The sequence below is a fragment of the Macaca nemestrina genome, chromosome 11, assembly GCF_043159975.1.
Source record: "Macaca nemestrina isolate mMacNem1 chromosome 11, mMacNem.hap1, whole genome shotgun sequence".
Taxonomy (NCBI): domain Eukaryota; kingdom Metazoa; phylum Chordata; class Mammalia; order Primates; family Cercopithecidae; genus Macaca; species Macaca nemestrina.
In genome coordinates, this window is record NC_092135.1 from 125,154,710 (window position 1) to 125,177,730 (window position 23,021).

At 40.5% G+C, this 23,021-nt stretch overlaps 1 protein-coding gene across 1 annotated transcript in view; it reads right to left on the minus strand.

Annotated features, from left to right (window-relative positions):
* LOC105473978 (collagen type IV alpha 4 chain) overlaps window positions 1–23,021 on the minus strand; it is a 152,909-nt gene that overhangs the window by 22,621 nt on the left and 107,267 nt on the right. The window contains 10 exon segments of the mRNA XM_011728273.2: window positions 1,754–1,909; window positions 3,165–3,275; window positions 3,368–3,496; window positions 4,649–4,720; window positions 12,963–13,070; window positions 13,871–13,978; window positions 17,995–18,075; window positions 20,634–20,697; window positions 21,551–21,732; window positions 22,852–22,959. Of these exon segments, the coding sequence (XP_011726575.2) occupies window positions 1,754–1,909; window positions 3,165–3,275; window positions 3,368–3,496; window positions 4,649–4,720; window positions 12,963–13,070; window positions 13,871–13,978; window positions 17,995–18,075; window positions 20,634–20,697; window positions 21,551–21,732; window positions 22,852–22,959 (1,119 nt within the window).

A 23,021-nucleotide genomic window follows, 5' to 3' on the forward strand; every position in this document is an offset into this window, starting at 1 on the left:
TTTATAAAAGAAATTTTATTATTATTATTTGCTCCATTACCCAGGCTGGAGGTAGTGGTACAATCATTGCTCACTGCAGCCTCCAACTCTTGGGTTCCAGTGATCCTCTCACCTCAGCCTCCCGAGTAGCTGGGACTACAGGCACATACCACCATGCCCAGATAATTTTTAAATTTTTTTGTAGAGAGGGGGTCTCACTATGTTGCCCAGGCTGGTCTTGAACTATACTGGCCTCCAGGGATCCTCACACCTTGGCCTCCCAAAGTGTTGGGATTACAGGTGTGAACCACTGAGTCAGGCGGAAACTCTGTCTTTATAAGATTAGAGACTCTACTTAAATTTGTTCACCACTGTATTCCTGCAGGTGCCTAATATTTCTCACTGTGTAAGTCATAAAAGGTAAACTGAGGAAACTCACTCTCTTTATAGTAAAGCACTGTTTGGCCATTATATTCTCTGGACTGGGAGTCAACAAGCATGATTAGTGGTTCCACCAATATTTCTAACTCCCTGTGTATTCTTGTGTAGATCACTCGTATTCATATGGTGTGTTATTTCCTCAGTCCTGAATTTTAAGTCCAGGTAGAGATTTATTCCCTAGAGTAACTAAGGAGGAGGAGTGTTAGCCAGCCCCTTCCTCCTTTCTCTTGGTGACTACAGTGTTAGCATGTCAGTCCAATTCTGAAGTTCAATAATTGGAAGCCTACTTACCTGTAGATTTGAGCCACATTCTCTAAAATTGATTTCATTGCTAATATAGATGAACAGGCTTGCTCCATACTGTTGTACAGATGCCATTTGCATTATAGTCATGGCAGCCTCACAGTGATTTTTATCTGTGATCTAATCTTTTGCCTTATTTCACACTTCGTTCAGAACTCAGGCAAGGGGCTAGTTATTGGGCTCCTTTTGCAAATTTCAACTGCTGTTTTTCTGATACCCAGCTTCCTTATTTATGAAACGGGGGAGTTAAAATGGATACTCATTAGTCATGTTTTTTCAACAGAAAGCTTCTTTGAACCTAAAAATTATCTGAAATTCTGGCAACCAAAAACTGATCTCCCCAAATATTACAGTTGGATAAAAAATAATTAAAATAAATATTTTAACCTCAAAGAGTGGGGAAATTCAGTGATTGGGGATCTTTGCATGAATATAAAAAAGCAAAGTCAGCAGTCTAAAACTAAGCTGTCCAATACAGAAGCTATTAACCACACACGGCTAGTTAGCACTTGAAATGTGGCCAGTCCGACCTGAGCTGTGCTGTTAGCGTGGAACACACATGGGATTTCAAAGGCAGGAAGAAGAAGTGGCTTATTTGCAAAAGGAACTAGGTTTGCACAATCAGTTCAATTATTGCATTGATAAATGTATATTAATTATATGTTAAAATAATATTTAAATATATTATGTTAAATCACAAAGTATGAAAGTTCATTTGTTTTTACTTGTTCAAATGTGACTACTATATTTTTAAATTACACATGTGGCTTGCATCACATTTCTACTGTTCAGTTCTGGCCTGGAAGATTACCAAGAATATTATTAGGGCCTAAAGATGAATTTGTGTTTCTTCCTTTTACTTGAACTCAACTTTGACCCAAACTTCAGGACTCTTTGGGGAAATAAGGACATTTTGGAAAGGAGTCACTTTGTTTGCACAGGAAATAGAAATGGTGGCACAGTACCCCAGACCCTCAAGAGTAAGATAACCAAGGTGTTCACATACTACTTAACGGAACAACATTCATACCTTTCTGGCCATCTTTTCCATCACATCCTGGAAAGCCTTTGTATCCTGGAGGGCCTGGTGGGCCGGGGAGACCTGGTGGCCCTGGTAGACCACAGTCACCTGGCTCCCCTCTCAGGAGGTCAACACTCCCAGGGAGGCCTGGAGGCCCAGGTGCTCCTGACCACAGAGAAGAGACAAAAAATATTCTTTTAGTCAAAGACAAATGTGTATACTGGCTGCTTGACAGCTTCTGAAGAAAAACAATTTAATGATTTGCAAGCAAGGAATAAAGAGAATTAGAAGAATAAGGAAGTCAATGACAACAGAAATGAAATAGAATGGATCGTAATACCAAGTTGAGAAATGGTATAGATAATGGGTTGGTAGCTGTTAGACAAAATGAACCCAAGCAAAACCTTCCTTCCCTTCAAAGTCATTCCTGTTGAAAATATCATTTTGGGTTTTTGTTTGCATTGCCATCTTACTGCTTTAATAGGGTGGGTGGATGGAGGGATGGAGGGATGGAGGGATGGAGGGATGGAGGGATGGAGGGATGGAGGGATGGAGGGATGGATGGACAGGCATTTGAGGAAATATGTCTGGTGGGAAAGGAATGTTCACTCGATTAAATTTATAATCCTAATGGAAAACTACTTTCCACAAATAGGAATAAATTGACCCCAATTATATTCCTACTTAGCTTCTGTACTTCTTAGCACACTTTTGAGAGCTTTATTATTTTCAGTGTACAATCTCTGATATCCTAAAGATTCAAAGATGATGGGCATGTGTCTTTAAGGAAGAGTTCTAAGAGCTTGTATGAATGCAATTGCCTGCATTTAGCAAGATATCACACGGAGCCACACTCCTCCCAATTCCCAACCCAGCTCTAGCCTAAACCTACTTGGTCAGCTTAGTAATGACTTCCAACATCTTTCCTTACCAAAGTTTGTCCCTGTGAAGTGATGAAAGAAACAACATGTACTGTCAGCAGCACATGAAGAGACTGTTTCTTGTGTGCAACAGGCCTGCATCCTGTCACTCTGGGCTAGTGCCAGTGGTTTATGTGACAGTTGCTAGAGACCAACAAGGAGGGTGCGATTCCCACTTGCCACCCACTTCTGAAGACTTTTGGTCAGCATCAAGCTGGTGATAGAAACGCTTGCTTATCAGTTTCTACCCTGAATAGGCGAGGGCCTAACACAGCTGAAATAGAAGAGTGACAGGGCCAAGTCCTGGTCCTGGATATGGTCCTGAGAGCCCACCACTACCCACAGTCCCACCCTAACTGTGTCTCACTTATCCACCTGCCAAGCTGATCAGGGGCCGCTTCAGTGCTTCTATTCTGCCACTCTCTGGCCCCACATTCCTCCAGAGCTGGCAGCATCTAACAAAGGGAGCACTGCCATCCTTTGTCATGATTCTCTCATACCTCTTGGGCCATCGGGACCAGGAGGTCCCTGATCTCCAGATGGACCCGGGTCAGGAATGTCCTTAGGCACTCTTCCTGTGGCACCTGCAGGACCAGGTGGTCCTGATCTCCCTAAGAAGAGACATGATCATACATTAGCCTCATTGCATTCGGAAGGTTTTGGTTTAGTTATTGAAAGAAGGACAAAGCATGCTGCAGCTTACCTGGGGGACCTGGGAGACCTTTTTCTCCACAAGGACCTGGAGGAGAGATTCCTGGGCTCCCAGGATCTCCTCTCTCCCCTTTTAGCCCAGGCATTCCCACTGGACCAGGTGGCCCCACATCATGCAAACCTTAATGGGGAAAACAGAATTAATACTGTATCTTCTCTTTGGTTGTCCCTGTTATAGTGCCTGGAAAGGAATCACTTCCCAATAGTGGCAGAGAAGTGGCTGGTTCTGCAGACACCAACCACTGGTTGCAATGGTGATCCAAATGTCTGCACCATTTCTCTCTTAGGACCCATCACACTGGCCAGCCATAAGTTTTATTTCTTTTATAGTTATTTTCCAGCTTTTAAAAAACAACAATTTGGAGGCAATACCAACACTCCGACCTCTACAATGGATAGAGTAGAAACAAATGAGATACAATAAGTAATTATACATAAGTTCCTTTGAAATTTGAGGTGGAGACTGGCATAATTAAAACTATTGTGGAATTTCACACTGGGAAGGAAGGACATCAGTGTTTTCTTGGAAGGAACACACATTTAATCTGACTAATTGGAGGAGCTATTAAATGAATCTTAGTGACTATATTACTGGATCTTCCAAACTATAAAGATTTCACCTCTTTCCAACAATAAATTCAAACCTAGCAGCACAATTCCTGTTCCTCAGGGTCACTCAAATTTGCATGTTAGGTTTCAGCTACTTTATCTGATCATAGGCGGTTTTTCTGAGAAAGTAACACAAATATTCACTATATTAAACAGAACAAGATAAAATACACTTGTCAAAGATTAACCTATTTATGGTATGAAAATAATAGCAAATTGTGGAGGTAATTTGTTTTAGCAGTGGCCATAAAAGGATGCTATTAGTACTATTTTGACCCATGTGGTCAAACATAGCATTACTATACTTAAAACAATACAAAAATCCTAAAATCCCCAACTATTTACTTGTTAGGATAATATTTTGAAATGTGGCTCCATTAAAGCAATTGTTCAGAGCACTTTTAGTAGACAGAAAATTCCAAGCAATACCAACAAAGACACTGTTAACCAACCATTCCTTCTTAAATAGGGTTTTCTCAAATGTCCTTTTCATATGTCATTTTCAGCACTAAAAATAGCTCCAATAGTGTGTCTCTAACCTAAGCCAGTTTTTTTAGTATTGCCTCCAAATCTCATGAAGTACAGAAATACCAGGGGAGGGTACCACTTTCTCCCATGAACCATTGACTGAAGCTCAGTCTGTTACGAATGATTAGGTGCTTACCTGAAGCACCTTTGGTTCCTTTCTGACCCTTCAATCCATGCAAGCCATTCAGGCCAGGTGACCCGGAGGGACCTGAAACACACCACAGGCCTGTGACCGGAAGGGAAGACCAGCCACCGGTCCTCACTCCAGCTACAACCGCAGGCACTGCCCAGCAGAGGGCGCGCTGCTGGGGCCAGCAGACAGCTCTGAGCGTCCGGACTTCGTCATCACGGTGGAAACCCAGGCCCAGTACTATTTAACACATTCGTCCGATAAAGACTTTCTGCCAAGACAGATTAACACAAACATTTCTTTGGTTTTAAAGTACTGCTGTTGGTTTCTGATCCTATCATGACCAGATACGGCCTAGAATGACTGAATCTTGGCATAGAAAGTGACCTTTGATTTTATGACAGTAAAATCACCCTAGATGAGGAAAGAGATGGGATGGGGGCAAATCCAGGCCTCACACCTGCTTGGGGTCACTGCACCCTCCCAGGGGCTGCAGACTCTAGTTTCTTCAGGATCTACTAATGGAGATGCAGTCAGACAAGAGGATGCGTGGCGCCTGTGGCGTGATGGCAAATGCTGGCCCTGCGATGCTCAGGCCTGCATGGCGAGTGTGGCTCCAGCTACTGCTTTGCAGTCACTTCTTTCACAACCATTCTGATGCCTTTCTGCAGAACCTAAGTTTATACTGCGATGATCACTGAAAACTCCCGTCTCTGTAAATAGACATTACCCCGCTGATGCCTGTTCCTTCTCTCAGAACCTTCTGTTTAGTTCTCCAAAGAGCCGTCCACCAGCCTGGCTTGACTGAAGTTGTCACTAAACACTTCCAGCGGAAAATTTTTCTTAAGGTTTTTCATCAAGGTTTGTTGAGTTGTGTTGAAGTTGTCTGAACGAGAGCCTTTTCAAATGACACTTCCTGACGGCCCTTAGTAAAGTCGGAGGAGGAGAGGGAGGGAAGAAAGCAGATAAGGAAAATTTATCGAGCATCTCCTGGGCACTGAGCCATCTGCTGGGTGCCTTCTCACAAGTCCTGTCCCACTGATGGCTATGAGCGCTGCAGCTTCTCCCCAGCCTCTGGCCAAGCCTGGAAAACTTCCTATCTCATCAGTAGATCTTCCACCCAGTAGCTGTTCTTTCTTATGCAAGACAAGAGCCTCTCGGTGTACAGCCAGCCTGTTTACTTAGTTTAGGGTCACATCTCTCAAATTTGGGATAAAAATACCATCAGCTTATAAGGCTGAACACAGAAGGTGCCCCTCACCTACCCCCATGATATAGGACCCCCTTGATTGTTGATGTCCACCCCACACTGTGCAACAATCATGTCTTTCGGTGACTATATCCCCTGCTCAAGGGTAAATCAGAGTTCAAGAATAGGTCCTATGAATGTGTTCAATAAATGTTTGTTGAGTGAGTGAATGAGAAAATATGGAACAAGGTGGATGAGGGAGAAATCTACAAAAAGGAGTAGGGTAGAATTTTTATTTGTATACCATATCTTTCTTTAATAGATTTATAGGACAAATATAATTTACAGAAGTTAGAGGTATCAGTTTGCATATAAATAATTCAAGTGCTAATTATTATCTATTCATTTTAAGCAAATCCTCTATAGATTCTTATTAGAAGGTGGTACAGTTAGTTGCTTCCATTCTATTTATCATCAGTACTTGAAACAGAAAGTTGTTATTCTTTTAAGATCTAAGCTTTAGATTGGTTTAAATGAGCCACATTCTCTTGAAAAAAAAAAAAAAGGGAATGCATCTTTATTTTCCCTAAATCTCTTATTCCTAACCACTTTGTACACTTCTGGCTTAGTTTATTCTCCAATCCTGTTTCCTATTTTATGAGCCAACGTTTCAAGTTTGCACCAAAAGAACACACAGACCTTCTTTATCTGCCAAATCTGGATATTTATTGCAGTCTATCTGAAATGATAATAAATTTTCAGGGGGACCACTTCACTATTTCCACATGTTTTGATCTCCAGCTTTAGTCACCAAGATTGATGGCTTGGGGACTTGGCTGGGGTGGAATGTCTCTGCTCCTGCCAGCTCCCCATTGTCACATCAACACATCCAGATCCTAGATTGTCACAGCCCCAGCCTCTCGCCATTGTTGAACTGGCCGACCCTTATCTGACCCAATGTTATCGTTCTAAATTGAACGCAGCTACATCTGAGTAGGGTTGTAAGGGTAATTTTTCCTTCTCACTGAAAGCTTTTTATCAATCCCATCTCTAAATCAGAAAGTTGTTCATGCATAAAATATATACAGTGCAGATGAGAGGCAATTAGGCTAACAAAGCACATTTCTGGGTAATGAGGAATTTTTATTCACCTCTCTGGTTGTCCTCCTGCTAAACAACCATCATTTCGTTATTTCAGTCTTTAAGGCTGCAGCACACTGTACTTGCAGGCCGGGTGCTCTTTCTCCGGTCAGTGAATCTAACCTCCAGTCCAGCTGGAATTGTGGCTCCCCTCTTTGTTAGCCAGTGAACTCTTTACGACTGGATTCCCACTCTCAGGCTGTATTTTGCCTGAAATACAGGCTGTATAAAGCCTGAAAACATTACTCTACACACCCAAGAGCCTTTATATGGGTTCACACTTTTAATAGGGTGATCAATGTGTCCCTGTTTGCCTGGGACTTTTTCCTGGTTTTAGCACTGAAATTTCTACATCCTGAAATACCCACTCAGGCCCAGGCAAAACAGGACAACTGCTCACCCTAACTTTAAAGCTGATGGGAAGAGAGATCTTTGTGACTGTAAGTCATGGTTGAAAAACCTGGAAAATTCTTATCAACAAAGATTCTGAAATAAGATTTAAATATTTTTTATATCAGCAAATATGTGAGTGCCTAATAAGGGTATAAGACATGTTTCCCTAATGCACAGAGAGTCTGCCCCAAATGTACCTCCTGGCAGGTGCTGTCAAGACAATGCGGGACAAGTGTGTCCCTGATGTGATGGAACAAACGGGCAATTACATCCAGTGTGGTAAGTGCTGTGGGGGAAGGGCAGGAGGGAAGTAATCTAGTAAAAAAAGCGGGGGGGGGGAGTATTTCCATGATGTGCATAGCTCTAAGGGACATGGCGTTTCTTTTCTGAGGAAAGCTATTTCCAGATTCTTTTTTCTTATGAAACATTTTACTTGCTACCAGCCAAGATATGAAATCCACATTCTTTCCAGTTCTTGTCATGCTCCAGATAATATTCTTTAGGTTTTCATTATTTCAATCTTATATTACTTCCTAACTAGGAATTGGGTGTCTTCCTTTTAAAGGGCATATGTACTTAAAATTTTAAGTCTAGGAATCAAGCCATTTTATTATTATTATTACACTTTAAGTTCTGGCATACATGCGCAGAATATGCAGGTTTTTTACATAGGTATACATGTGCCATGGTGGTTTGCTGCACCCATCAACCCGTCGTCTACATTAGGTATTTCTCCTAATGCTGTCCCTCCCCTAGCCTCTCACCCACTGACAGGCCCCAGTGTGTGATGTTCCTCTCCCCGTGTCCAGTGTTCTCACTGTTTAGGTCCCACTTACGAGTGAGAACATGTGGTGTTTGGTTTTCTGTTCCTGTGTTAATTTGCTGAGAATGATGGTTTCCAGCTTCATCCATGTCCTTGAAAAGGACATGAACTCATTCTTTTTTTATGGCTGAATAGTATTCCATGGTGCATATGTGCCACATTTTCTTTATTCAGTCTATCATTGACGGGCATTTGGGTTGGTTCCAAGCCTTTGCTACTGTGAATAGTGCTGCAATAAACATACATTTTCATAGGTCTTTATAGCAGAATGATTCATAATCCTTTGGGTATGTACCCAGTAATGGGATGGCTGGGTCAAATGGTATTTCTGGTTCTAGATCCTTGAGGAATCACCATACTGTCTTCCACAATGGTTGCACTAATTTACACTCCCACCAACAGTGTAAAAGCATTCCTATTTCTCCACATCCTCTCCAGCATCTGTTGTTTCCTGACTTTTTAATGATTGCCATTCTAACTGACGTGAGATGGTGTCTCATTGTGGTTTTGATTTGCATTTCTCTAATGACCACTGATGATGAGCTTTTTTTTCATATGTTTTTTGGCCGCATAAATGTCGTGTTTTTGTTTTTGTTTTTTTTTGAGAAGTGTTCATATCCTGTTTATATCTTTCACCCACTTTTTGATGGGGGTTCTTTCTTGTAAGTTTGTTTGAATTCCTTGTAGATTGACAGATGGATAGATTGCAAAAATTTTCTCCCATTCTGTAAGTTGCCTGTTCACTCTGATGATAGTTTCTTTTGCTGTGCAGAAGCTCTTTAATTAGATCCCCTCTGTCTATTTTGACTTCTGTTGCCACTGCTTTTGGTAGTTTAGCCATGAAGTCTTTGCCCATGCCTATGTTCTGAATGGTACTGTTTAGGTTTTCTTCTAGGGTTTTTATAGTTTTAGGACTTATGTTTAAGTCTTTAATCCATCTTGAGTTAATTTTTGTATAAGGTGTAAGGAGGGGGTCCAGTTTTTGTAAAGTGTAAGGAAGGGGTCCAATTTTTGTATAAGGTGTAAGGAAGGGGTCCAGTTTCAGTTTTCTGCATATGGCTAGCCAGTTTTCCCAACACCATGTATTAAATAGGGAATCCTTTCCCCATTGCTTTTTTTTGTCAGGTTTGTGGAAGATCAGATGGTTGTAGATGTGTAGAGTTATTTCTGAGGCTTCTGTTTTGTTCCATTGGTTCCATATCTGTTTTGGTACTGGTACCATGCTGTTTAGATTACTGTAGCCTTGTAGTATAGTTTCAAGTCAGGTAGCCTGATGCCTCCAGCTTTGTTCTTTTTGTTTAGGATTGTCTTGGCTATACAGGCTCTTTTTTGGTTCCATATGAAATTTAAAGTAGTTTTTTGTAATTCTGTGAAGAAAGTCAATGGTGGCTGGAATCAAGCCATTTTTAGCATATGTTTAAGTTAAAGTTTAAATCTGATTGAACACAAGCAGGACGCAAAATCCATATGGCCTGTTCTAGCAGAGCAAACAACTTTGAGTTCAGCAGCTGGTTTGTTCAAACAAGATAATCAGTCCCCTTGACTTAGTTAGAGCATACTTCAAATATTTAGTTTCTCAGTTCAAAGTGTTTCTGCTGGAGTGTGGTTCATTTTTATATCAACATGACAAGCTGCAACAATGAATTTATACTGTAGATGTTTTAACTTTTAGGAATACATTTCACTGTTTTGTTTTGTGCTATCATTTTTAAAGACCGGTTGTTCTCTGAGCTGTCTGAAGTGAAACAGCGTTACTATATGGGGATGGAGCACTACTGCAACATCTGTCTGTAGGTGGTATGAACATGTGAAGTAATATGTTCATTTCCTCACCTTCTCTTTTTAACACACTATTTCATAGCACGGAATTATGATGTGATTGGAGATTAATTTTGGGGTGATTTTGTTATGGATCAAATTTACTAGCTATTTGTTTTGTTTTTTTGAAATGGAGTCTTGCTCTGTCACCCAGGCTGGAGTTCAGTGATGCAATCTCAGTTCACTGCAACCTCCACTCCTGGGTTCTAGCGATTATCCTGCCTCAGCTTCCCGAGTAGCTGGGACTACAGGCACCCGTCACCACGTCCACCTAATTTTTGTATTTTTTTAGTAGAGACGGGGTTTTGCTATATGTTGGCCAGGCTGGTCTTGAACTCCTGACCTCAGCTGATCCACCCACCTCAGCCTCCCACAGTGCTGTGATTACAGGCATTAACCACCATGCCGGCCAGCTGTTAGTTTCGTAATAGCATGCCATACTGAAGTTGTGTGATAAATTCAAACAAATTCAAGGGCAAGAAGGATCAACAACACTGACATGAGCCCTGTCATTTTGACCAAATTGGGTGTATGTTGTTAAGCCACCAAGACACTTAAAAATCCTTGCTGTGTTACTAAACTGGGAGGGTAGGAAGAAGTGGAAATGCAGTGGGTGGAAGTGGTTAATAATGACAAATGTTTTCTTTTGGTTCTTTAGCAACTGTCTTCCAGACACAAAAGAGTGTCAAAGAATATGCCATGAAGGCTGTAGAGATGGTCAGAGACAGGAAGTGGTCACAATCACCAGAGAAACTTTCAAAATAACAGAATGATCATTTTGCCTGAAATCCTAAATTTATCATGAATTGCTATAATTCACATTACTAAAAGTGTCAATGAAGATGGAGAACAGTACAAAGATATCTTGTGAAGGGAACTTTTCCTATCAAGTTATGTGATTGCATGAAAATACATGAGTATACCAACTCTTCAACATAAATGGCTCCTGTCTCCACAGAATCACACCAAGTAATACCTACCACACTACAACTTCTGGAAAATTACAATTATTTCAAAGCTATCCAATGAGTGAAGAGGGCAAAGTGTCGGAAAATCATATTTGAATTTTCAAAACAATAAAAGATTAATCCCGGAAGAAGGGGTTTCCAACTCAGTACCTTCTGAAAGAAGGTACTTTTTATTTTACCAGGATTTCGTATATGTATGAGTCAACGAGCAAAGGCAGGTGGAAGGAGAAGGGAAGGAAGAAGAAATAGAGGAAACCTGGTTAAAAGACTCTACCAAGTAAGCCGGAACCATCAGCTGTTGGTTCAGATAAGGACTGCAACCTCATGGCTACCAGCTCAGATATTCATTCTCCTGTTTGTCCATCTATTCATACCACCAACCAATATATTTACTGGGTAGTGACTGGGTCTCAAGGATATATGAAAGGTCCTTGCTTTTTAAAAAATCACACTCTATTTGATGAGAAAAACCTCCAAACAAATGTGATACAACGTAAGTGTTATGCTAAAGATATGCCCAAAAATACCCATAGAAAAAGTACTTTTTCTTTTCTTTTTTTTTTTTTTTTTTTTTTTTTTTTTTTTTTGAGATGGAGTCTTACTCTGTTGCCTAGGCTGGAGTGCAATGGCACAATCTTGGCTCACTGCAACCTCCACCTCCCGGATTCAAGCAATTCTCCTGCCTCAGCCTCTCAAATAGATGGGATGACAGGCATGCACTACCACACAGCTAATTTTTATATTTTTAGTAGAGATGGGGTTTCACCATGTTGGCCAGGCTGGTCTCAAACTACTGACCTCAAGTGATCCGCCCACCTCAGCCTCCCAAAATGCTGGGATTACAGGCATAAGCCACCACTCCCGGCCAAAAAAGTACTTTTTCTAAAGCAGAAGAAATGGACTGAAGAGGGATTGATACCATGGATGAATGTGAGGGCATAAAGATTTGTTAAAGACAAGTATTTTATAGCATGTTGTATTGTATTATATTATTATATTATAACCAGACTTTTCTAACCAGTCCACTATTGCCTTTACAGACCAAGAAGTTCAACCCAGAAAAAATTATCCTTGATCAAACGAAGATGGTGAACACTAATTACTCTATCTCTGTAGCACCTTATTATTTTCTCTTCCACTTATCATGATCAGTAAACATATGTTCATTTCCACATGTATGATTGATGTCTTTCTCTCCTGCCATACTGTCAGCTCCATGAGGGCAGGAAGCAGGTCTATTTTCTTCAAAACTGTACACCCAGCATTTAGCACAGAATCTAGGACATAGTAGGAGCTTAACCACAGGTGAAGAGAATACATAAATAATGGGCCTAAACATCATAAAAATCATTTGGCTAAATGCCGTCAGAAATAAGATGGCAGCAGCTGGGCACTCACATCCTAGCATTTTCAGAGGCCGAGGCGGGTGGATCATTTGAGGTCAGGAGGTTGAGACCAGCCTGGCCAACCTGGTGAAACCCCGTCTCCACTAAAAAATACAAAAATTAGCCAGGCATGGTGGTGGGCGCCTGTAATCCTAGCTGCTTGGAAGGCTGAGGCAGGAGAATCGCTTGAACCTGGGAAGTGGAGGTTGCAGTGAGCTGAGATTGCACCACCGCACTTCAGCCTGGGCGACAGAGCAAGACACTGTCTCAAAAAAAAAAAAAAGAAAAGAAAAGAGAAGAGAGAAGAGAAGAGAAGAAAAGAAAAGAAAAAAAAGAAAAGAAAAGAAAAGAAAAAGAAAAGAAAAGAAAAAAGAAAAGAAAAAAGAAAATGGTAGCACTACCATCTCCCTGGTAGAAGGCAGGTCAGCTGGCTGGATGGGCACTACAGCCCTGGCTAAGGAAGAGCAGGAAGATGCTAACAGCACCTACGGAAAAGAGTGGTATGACCAAGAGCATGGTCACTCACTGGTACAGGAAAAAACATCATTAATTTGCCCTCATTGGGCTGCATTTTTCTGGTGGGATGGGCTTCCTTTTGACTTACCTTTTATTCCTGGAGGACCTGGTATCCCTGGATCCCCCTGGAGGCCTCTTGGCCCAGGGTCTCCCATTTCTCCTGGCTGTCCCCTCAGCCCAGGCATCCCCCGATCACCTAAGGATGACAGGGAAGTTTTGCAGATACCCAGATAATAAATGAGTTACATTCACTGCAAAAGTCATCTATGTTCTTAATAAATGGCTAACAGAGAACATTGTCTCATTACTTTTTCTTCCTATATATCTGAACTCTAGGGAGAAAAATACATTTAAATTCAGAAGGAGAAAATACACTTCCAATGAATGAAGTTGCCAATTATAGTTTTCAACTTTCTTTTTTCTGAATTGGCAGGAAAAGTATCCATTAAAATACTGTGCTGTAAGTGTGGCATCTGCCTTAGGTCGAGAAGTGGGGGACAAAAAAAGAATCCTGAATGGCAGGGGAAATGCAAAGGGCTGGAAAGGAGCTGCTATCTGGACCAGGCACACTGGCTCATGCCTGTAATCCTGGCACTTTGGGAGACTGAGACAGCCTCCCTGAGGCCAGGAGTTCGAGGCTACAGTGAGCTGTGATTAGGCCACCATACTCCAGCCTTGTTAATAGAGTGAAGCCCTCTCTCTCTAAAAAAACAAAAACTAAAAAGAAAGGAGTTGCTATCTGTCCAACCATTCCTTTGTGTCTGGTGCCACGCTAGGCACTTTACAGGTGCTATCTTAATCTACTCCAAGTCACTTGGTGAAACCCGCTAGCTTATAGGTGAGGCATAGGTGCGCTTAAGTGACCTATCCGAAGTCACAGGTCTGGGAAACGGCAGATCCGTATCTGAATTTAGGTCTAATTAAAGACTCGTTGTTTCTGAAACACTCTGAGACACAAGAGTGCTCAGGAAGTCTCCAGATTCCCTTTCAAGGTACCTGGGCACCCTGGTGGTCCAGAGGAGCCAGGTGGTCCTGGCCATCCAGGTGATCCTCTGGGCCCTTGAACGCCAGGCAAGCCCTGCTCTCCGGATGCTCCAAAATGCCCTAAAGAAGGAAAGATCAAACATCCGAGTTGCTGTTTGAGACAGTGAATCTGTAAAATCACCAACTTCAGCCCACCCTATTCTTTCCTATCCTTACTTTTTTATTTTTAAATAGTTTCTATTGGAAAGGCAAATAACATTAATGAGATATTGATAACAAAATGCCCACAATCCCATCAGCTTAACACAAGTCTCCATATATGCATACATGTACAGATGATAGCCACAATTTTATATTCTGATTTTTAAAACTAGTGTTGTAGCATAAGTAATTTTCCAAGTTTATATTGGTTTTCCTAATTATCATTTTTAAGTAAATGGCCAATAGCTTTTTAAGTCAATCTTAATTAAATTAACTAATTCAATTTTCTTTTACTATTGGCCATTTAAGTTTTCTCTAACTCTGCTGTTATCCATAATGCTCTTTATATGTCTCTCGTCAATTTTTTTTCCTCCTATTAAATTATTTCCTTAGGAAAAATTCCTAGGAGTAGAATTTCTGGACAAATAGCATGATATTTTGGTATTTTCAAATGCATTTTAAATGCTGAAGTATTTTAAAGTGCATCACACCATAGTGTAATTCCATCCCTAAATACTTCAGGAGGTAAGAAGTCTGAAAAGTAGGAGTGTTTTTATCCATTGCCAAAATAACATTTTCACAGCCAAGAAAATTAATAGCAATTCTTAATACCATCAAACACTCATCCCCATACTTGAATGCCCCCAATTCTCCCCTTAATGTCCTTCACAGTTGGTTTGTCCACACCATGTTTCATCCCAGAATCGCCCATCACATCTAATGGGTAGGTCTTTTCCATTTTTAACAATTTAAAACGGTCCTTTTCTCATGACAGTGACTTGCCGCAGGGCACAATTCAGTTCTTCTCTAGTTTTCTACAACAGACCATTCAGCCTTTGGTTCTTGATACAGGTTGCCAGTACTTTAGAGTAAGTACTGCACTGACTCATACCACCATGTGGAACCCACCCACAGCTCCAAGAGCATGCCATGTTCTTACTGAGGACATTTTAGTTTGCTGACTTATTTTCTTCCTAATTTATTAAGGATAAAATGATATTTCAGACACTTGAAATTACATTTCTTTGATTACTAAAGAGGATGACTATTTCCCCATGGGTTTATTTACAATGTATGAGTTTAATGCATGTTTATGGGATAAACCAAGAGTGTGTGCTGAAAATCACTGGTTGAATCTGTACATAAAATACATGTCTCTGTATTTACAAACCGTGGTAGGGGCTATAGTCATCATTTATTATAGCACACATGTAACAAGCTTTCGTTCATCTATAACTGTTCCCTGATCGAATTTACCATTTATTAGTCTCACTCTATACTATCTTATTTATCCTGAAAACATTCCTACAGTAAAGGTAAAGCAGCATTATTCTCATCCACAAATGAAAACACTGAAATATTAAAAAAAAAAAAAATTTCTCCCGAATTTTGTGAGTTTGTGTTAAGAACAGAACTTCTGAGGTAATTTGCACTATATTTTCTCTCTGAATAGAGTGCAGAGTAGGTAGGACTGAACCCAGAATAATCACATATAATCCCAAAACCAGCTGCAAATCTATGCCTTCTCACGATGCTCATTCAAATTCAATGCAGCTTTCTCCAGTCAATGGAAATAGTGTATTAAGTAAACTTTACGCTGGCGAATAACATATAATATAATTTAAAATTTCTAAGCTGAGGCCATGGCATATGGGAAAGGGGCCAATTTAAATGGTGGTAACCACATGAGAACAGGCAAATTCTGCCAAGGCAAACTTTCTGAAAAAGTTAACCTAAGTGTAAAATCACTCAGATTTATCATTTTTAACTTAAAATACTAGGTAACATCACAGGCCCCCATTTTGGACTACTCTGAGCTTATAAAATCTTATCTTTGGGGTTTACATAAAAATACCAGTAAGTATAGGAAAATGTCTTCAGGTTTTGCTGACTGATGATGATAATGATGACAATGATGATCATTGCACTTTACATTTGTATAATCATTTTCAGTTTCAGGTTCTTTCGTTTGATCCTCAGGACAATCCTGCAATATGCATAGGGCCAGTTTACAGGTGAGGAAGCTACGCTCAGAGAAGATACTCAGCTTATCCAAGATCACAGGTGAAGTAATAATGGTTGACTTTGAGCCGCTGATTTTTCCCTTCTGAGGCTTCTCACTTTGATATTTGTCATGAACTCCCATAATGCTGACCTCAAAACTCTTTTCCCCATCAAATGTACACTTCAGTTATACAGTTCAGTTAAAATATTATACTATAGCCTAGGCCGGGCACAGTGGATCACACCTGTAATCCCAGCACTTTGGGAAGCTGAGGCAGGCAGATCACTTGAGGCCAGTAGTTTGAGATCAGCCTAACCAACATGGTGAAACTCTGTCTCTATCAAAAATACTAGGTGTGGTAGAGCACACCTGTAGTCCCAGCTACTTGGGAGGCTAAGGTGGGAGAATTGCTTGAACCCAGAAGGTGGAGGTTGCAGTGAGCCAAGATCGTGCCACTGCACTCCAGCCTGGGCGAAAGAGCAAGACTCCATCTAAAATACACACACACACACACACACACACACACACACACATATATATATATACACACACTATCTAAATGTATTTGTTCATGTCAGAGGTGAAAGACCCATAAGAAAGAGTGGGAAGAAGGTGAGAAAGGTCGTTTTTGTCACTGTACTAACTTGTTTTTGTTAGACTTCCATTTTAACAATCTTATAATATAAAAACAAAGAAAATAAAATTTCTCATATAGTTCTGCTCAGAAAATATCTAATATTCTTTCTGTTATATGAAATGAAACACAGCTATTGCCAGAGGGAATTTTAAGGTAATGCACACATTTATTAATACGAGGTGTTTTAATTTACAAAGGACCCATCTAAACACAAACCTGATTTCTAACCTGACCACTATTGGCTGAATGCCCTGGGGTATAACTTATTTAACCAGGCATCCGTGGATGGACATTTGTTCCATCCAAACAATGCACATTCCTGGGCATGCATCTTTGTACACTTGTCTGATTATTGACTCCAGATAAATTCCTAGGAGAATTCCTAAGTCAAGGGATATGCATATTTTAAATATTGATGCATTTCTATAGGGTCCAGAAAGGGGGGGCCAATTAATGTCTCCAACATTTTCTGAAATGTAAACATATATGAGTGCAAACCAATAGAGCATTCTGTCCTAAAGCTGCTTTCTCCTCTAGGGGTCCTGTTCTGTTGGCTTGAACTCAAATGGTTTCCCTTTGTCTGTAAAGCATGGAGCTGTGCATAGCACTGGCACTTCCCTTCTACTGTGGGTCATCTAATGTAGCCAGTTGTGGCCTCAACTGTCACAAGAACTCAATGGTGCATCACAATCTATTCTGAAGGATTCCATGTTAATTGTTGTTGAGAAGCAAAATACTGTTTTAAATGACTTAGATTTCTTGTTGGTGATGAGGCTTACGTTTGCTTGATTTGGTTTGATTTTTAGTAAATTAAAATAGATTCAATGATAGCTCAACAATGGTGCACCTCACTTACACTGGCATATGCTTTTCTCAGCAGAAAGAAAGAGCTGGAATGACAACCTGCAGCTGTAGTCAGTGTGAGTGGTTATTGCGAATGCATCATTTTAAATGATAGAGGGTACAAAATGGTCCAGATTTTAATTGTTTGCAATATTCATTTTTGAGTTTGCCAAAATATGGGCACACCTGGGGAGTTTACTGTTGTGTCAGCATCATCGGTCACATGAGCCATGATGGAAAAATGATTGCGAATCCTTAGTGTATAACCCTGGTGTTCTTCTAGGCCAGGAATGCTATGGAAGTGCTTATATATAATCCAGTTTATTTGTACCTTAATGCACAAAGGGGGAAGAAAATATTGATATGATCATTGCCAGCTAGAAGTAACTGTTCTGCTTTTCAAACTAAACTATATTTTTTTGTTTTAGTAAGAAAAATATGCAGCTATACCTGGACATCCAGAGCTACCTGGCTCACCCTTTGGACCAGGTGGACCAAAGTGACTGGCAGGGGCAGGGTCACCTTTGTTTCCTGAAAGGGATAAAATGCATGTTACATAATTTTAGACAATTTAATTTGGTCTCATACAGGTGACAATAACATTTATGGTATTTGTCTATATAGCTTATCTTCAGATATTTTAGGAGAGCATTTTTAAATATTTCTTTTCTAAAGAAGAACAAATAGAAATATAAAATGCAAGATGCATTTTACATACCACACACACACATACACACACACAGTTTTAGAGTTCATCACAATCATAAGGATCTCCAGGTCTTGATAAGTTTGAGTTTTTAAGTCCTGAAAAAATTTTCAAATTTAAGTTTCTAGTTAAGAAATTATTTGGCATTGAGTGACTATATCCTTATGTTTTTGAAACAAAAAGCAAAAATTGTCACTGTTTTGGCTGCTGCAATCATATTTCAAGCTCTTTTATAAGGCAGCTCAACTCAATGTCCTAGAAAAAGAAAATCACAAAGGCATACTGCATTGATGACAACAGATGGCACATTCAAAAGTCACTGTAGGCCATGACTCCCACAGTCCCACAAAGCTACTGGACACTCCATAATGCTTCCAGACACACAAGGACCTACATTATGGTTGAGAGCCAGTTTGAAGTGGAGGACTCAAAATGGAGTGGGAAGAAAGGCAAGAAAATAGATGGGGTTTCAAGAGAATTAGAGAGGTAAGTGAAGTGTATCTTACAGTAATTGCCCATTTACACCCCTTTCTAAAGGGGTCCCACCAGCACCTTGTGGAAGCCTTTCTCCTATCTGACTCTACTCATAATCATGGCCAATTGCTTGAGGAGTGGAATTCTGGCCCATTCCAGGTCAAACAAGTCTTTCCTTGAGAAGATGGAATAAGAAAGTGAGAATTTGAAGTCCTTGGCTACTGGGGCAGAAACCAAGAGCATTATCATGAGTTGTCCTGATGTAGAACATATTAGAGTGCAACCCAACATATCCAGAAATATCCAGAAAAGATACTGTGTAGAGAGAGATGAAGCCAGTTGGTAGACAGTTAAGTAAAAAAATATACCATGGGAAAAAGTGAGAAACCATGGATTGCTTAAGGGCTAGGGTCCCTTTAGCCTTGGCAGAACTATGTCTCCTATCTGTGGGATCCATAAGACATCTTTGACTCCAGGTATCTTGAGTGCATTTCAATTCCTTGTAAGCATGGCCCAATACAAGTATGAAGGAAGTGAGAAGAGGTAGGTTTTTACTGTGAAAGAAAAGTAAAGAGACTATAATAAATGTATAGGTAAGTGGAAAAGGAGTAACTTCTGAACCCTGAAGTTATAAAATATCAAAATCAAATATAAAATTTTTTCTATTTGTAACCATTTCCCAAGAAGGGATCTAGATTATATTCTTTCTGAAGAAATAAGCCCACACAGGTCATGTTTCTTACAGCATTTAGCATATTATTTATAGAGTGTCTCTCAAAGTAGTAAGACAGAGGATTGTAGGTGGTTCATTAACTAGTATTTTATATTTTAAATTTATTTTAACTTATATCAAAATAAAGGATAATTGCATGTTAACCTGTGAATTTACAGCTAGTTAGGCTAAGGCTAAGGTTAAAAAGGTGAATCATTTGAAAGTAGATTTAAAGAAAAATATCAACCCAATGGTATACCAAGATAGTAAAACTATTAAAGGTTTTATGCAAATATTGCAACTAAGATATCCTGCTCTTTGTTTACTTGTTTGTCTGAATAAAGGGTTAATTAAGCCTCTCTTTCACTAGAATGTTAGGTGTGTTACAATGCAACATTGCTTTTGACACAAGGTAAACTAAGGCCCATGGGGCCAAATGTAGCCTGCAGCCAATTTTGCAGATAAAATTCTATTGGAAAACAGCCACACTCCTTTGTTTACATATAGTCTATAGCTGCTTTCACACTATAACAACACAGTTGAATAGTTGTGACTGAGACCATATAGCCCAACAAGCTGAAAATCATTATTATCTGGCTCTTTAGGAAAAAATATTTTGCTGACCTTGACTTATAGTGAAAAAAAAAAAACAAACAAACCCCAATTGTAAATTACATCTATCTTGAAACTTCTCAAGTGAACTCTTAGCACCTGCTGGAAAGTCATGGCTTTAGCCTCTATGTCCTAACTGGGACTCTAAAAGCTGTACTTATGGAGTCCTTAGAAAAGATACTGACTCCTGTGGGACATAGGGTTTCTAAGCCAAGGTGGGCACTGCCCACTGATGTGGATCTGTTATCCCTGCGGGCACTGCCCACTGATGTGGATCTGTTATCCTTGCAACTGAGCTGTTACTTGAGGGGCTGCAGTCACTCCATGGACTGCTGCTGGGACTCTCACGGAGGAGGAAGATACGAAGAGCCTGCAGGCATGCTGTTTTCTATCTGATACCCTTGGATCTGAGTGACAACTGTAGAACATTTGGATCTTGAGTGTTTGACTGTCTAAGAAGAGCCCCTTGGGTGCTGCAGTTTCTTGGATACACTTTGCTTATCATGTAAAAGGCACTTGTTTATAATGTTAGAAACTCTCGGGACTATGCATTTGACAGGTGGCTTCTGTATCTCCAAACCATACCTTTAGGTCCTCTTGCTCCATCGATTCCTGAAAATCCAGGGGGACCTGGAGAACCTGGCTCACCCTGACAGTTTAATGAAACAAAAGGCCTTAATCAGATTTCAAATACAAATGGCACATGCACGACACAATCCATTTGTAATTTTCTGTAACTAATTCGGTTTTTGTAATTTGCAGTGGTAATGAAAGTTGAAATGCATTGCAAGTCTCCCACTACATGTATCTAGTTTTTCAAAGTTGATATAGCTCCTCTAGAATTAGAGTTCTCAATAGCAACTGGTAGCATCCCATTCTCTACGCTTGGTTGTGAAACAGTAATTGTGTTACTAATTTGAATTTTAAATTACAAATAAACAAGTTGATACTAAATAAAATAGTATTATAAGTCATCGCATATGAAAGACTTTAAAAATCCATTTCATTCCAAAAGATGGATAGTGAGTTATGCATTTTCCAGAAGTATAATGTTGGCTACTACACATAATGTACCTCCTGGATTCTCAAAGGGTATTTCACTCATGGTTGTGAAGACTAAATATATTTAAAGCAAAATCTGCAATATCTGAAACTGGAAGACTTTAAAGAGAGGATTTGGGTGATTTTTCAGGACGACTTTCATTCCAGTAAACCAGTGGTCATGAGGCAAGTCTTCGTGGGTGGTTTAAACCAGGCTGGGGGATAGTGATTACGTGCCTTGGTCCTCTATTTTAGGGGAACCAGGCAGGTGCACTGGTCAGAAATGTCAGTTTCATCGTGGCCTTCTAGAAGGCTCTGTTTTCTCCTTGGGCTACACCTTACATTCTAAGAGCCAGTGAAAGGGCAATGGTGTATATGCTGGCAAATTATAGCCCCTTACGGACATCATAAGAGCGGAAAGGTTTTATTATCTCTCCCCCCACAAAGCACTAGCCCCTTACCTGGTCACCTGGAAGTCCTGGAAAACCAATGAACCCTCTTAGACCAGTTGAGCCTGGAGGGCCTGGGGGTCCAGGAGGCCCTGGCTGACCTTTCTCACCAGGTTCCCCTCTGTGAAATCCAGGTGGTCCATATCTTCCCGGCTCTCCTCTTCTCCCTTGCATCCCGGGTGTTCCTTTATCACCTGATGAAGTTGGAGGTATTAAGGTCTCTGCTGAAATTTTGAGCTAGGTAATAGTTAGGCTGAGGGACTTCATCCTACTTTTAGGAGATAAAGCCAAAGGTATTGAGGATTCTGATTCCCACCCCAAGCCGCTTCCTGATCATTTCTGGTTTCAGTGACTTCACTGATGAAAGAAGCTGCCTGAGAACATCTAAGGACTATCAGAGGTGGGAGGGAGCACACAGGATTATTTGCTTCGACTGCTTATTTTACAAATGAAGAAGCACTTACCCAGAAAAGTTAAAATATTTGCCCTCTAACAACTAGCTGAGAGATGAGCACCTCATGCAGATTAAGTCTGACCTTGCAGGAGCACACAAATGGGGTTGTCAAAAATCCTCACTCTGCAACGTTTCTGTGGACCGTTAGCATGGGGATTGGGGTGTCTGTTAGAAAGGCAGGATCCCTGGCTGCTCTAGAGCTGCTGAATCAGAATCTGCATTTTAACAAGCTCTCCAGGTAATTAATGTGCACTGAAGTTTGAGAGGCACTGGTCATAATGACTTGAACAGTCATTGTGCTATTCACTTGAAAATCAATTACCAAACCTGAGACCAGTAGTTTTTGTATAGCTCAGGTTGATCCTAGTTTAGAATATCCAAATCTAGGAATACACAGGAACTTCGGCTAAGTTTTAGCATGGAGGAGCAAAAAACGTACCACAAGGTTTATTTGTATCTAAAAAATGGCCTTTTCTCGTGGTGGCTCACGCCTGTAATCCAGCACTTTGGGAGGCCAAGGCGGGTGGATCACCAGGAGTTTGAGACCAGCCTGGCCAACATGGTAAAACTCACGTCTCTACTAAAAATACAAAAATTAGTCAGGTGTGGTGGCATGCACCTGTAATTCCAGCTACTCGGGAGGCTGAGGCAGGAGAATCGCTTGAATCCAGGAGGCAGAGGTTGCAATGAGCTGAGATGGTGCCACTGCACTCCAGCCTGGACGACAAGAGCAAAACTCCATCTCAAAAAAAAAAAAAAAAGGCCTTTTCTAATCTCTGTTATTGGGGAAAGTTGCCTACACATGCGATCTGTAAGGATGTCAACTTATTTGATATGGTTAAAAACTCTAAGTGTTTACCTCTTTCTCCTGGGAATCCATCATCTCCAGGAGGTCCAGGTTCCCCGGGTTTTCCCTTTTTGGAAATGATAGCCATTTCTCCTTCATCTCCAGGAGGTCCTATGGCTCCTATAGATATTAATTATGCAAGAACAAAATGAACAGGAACATCGCACACATAATTCATCTGT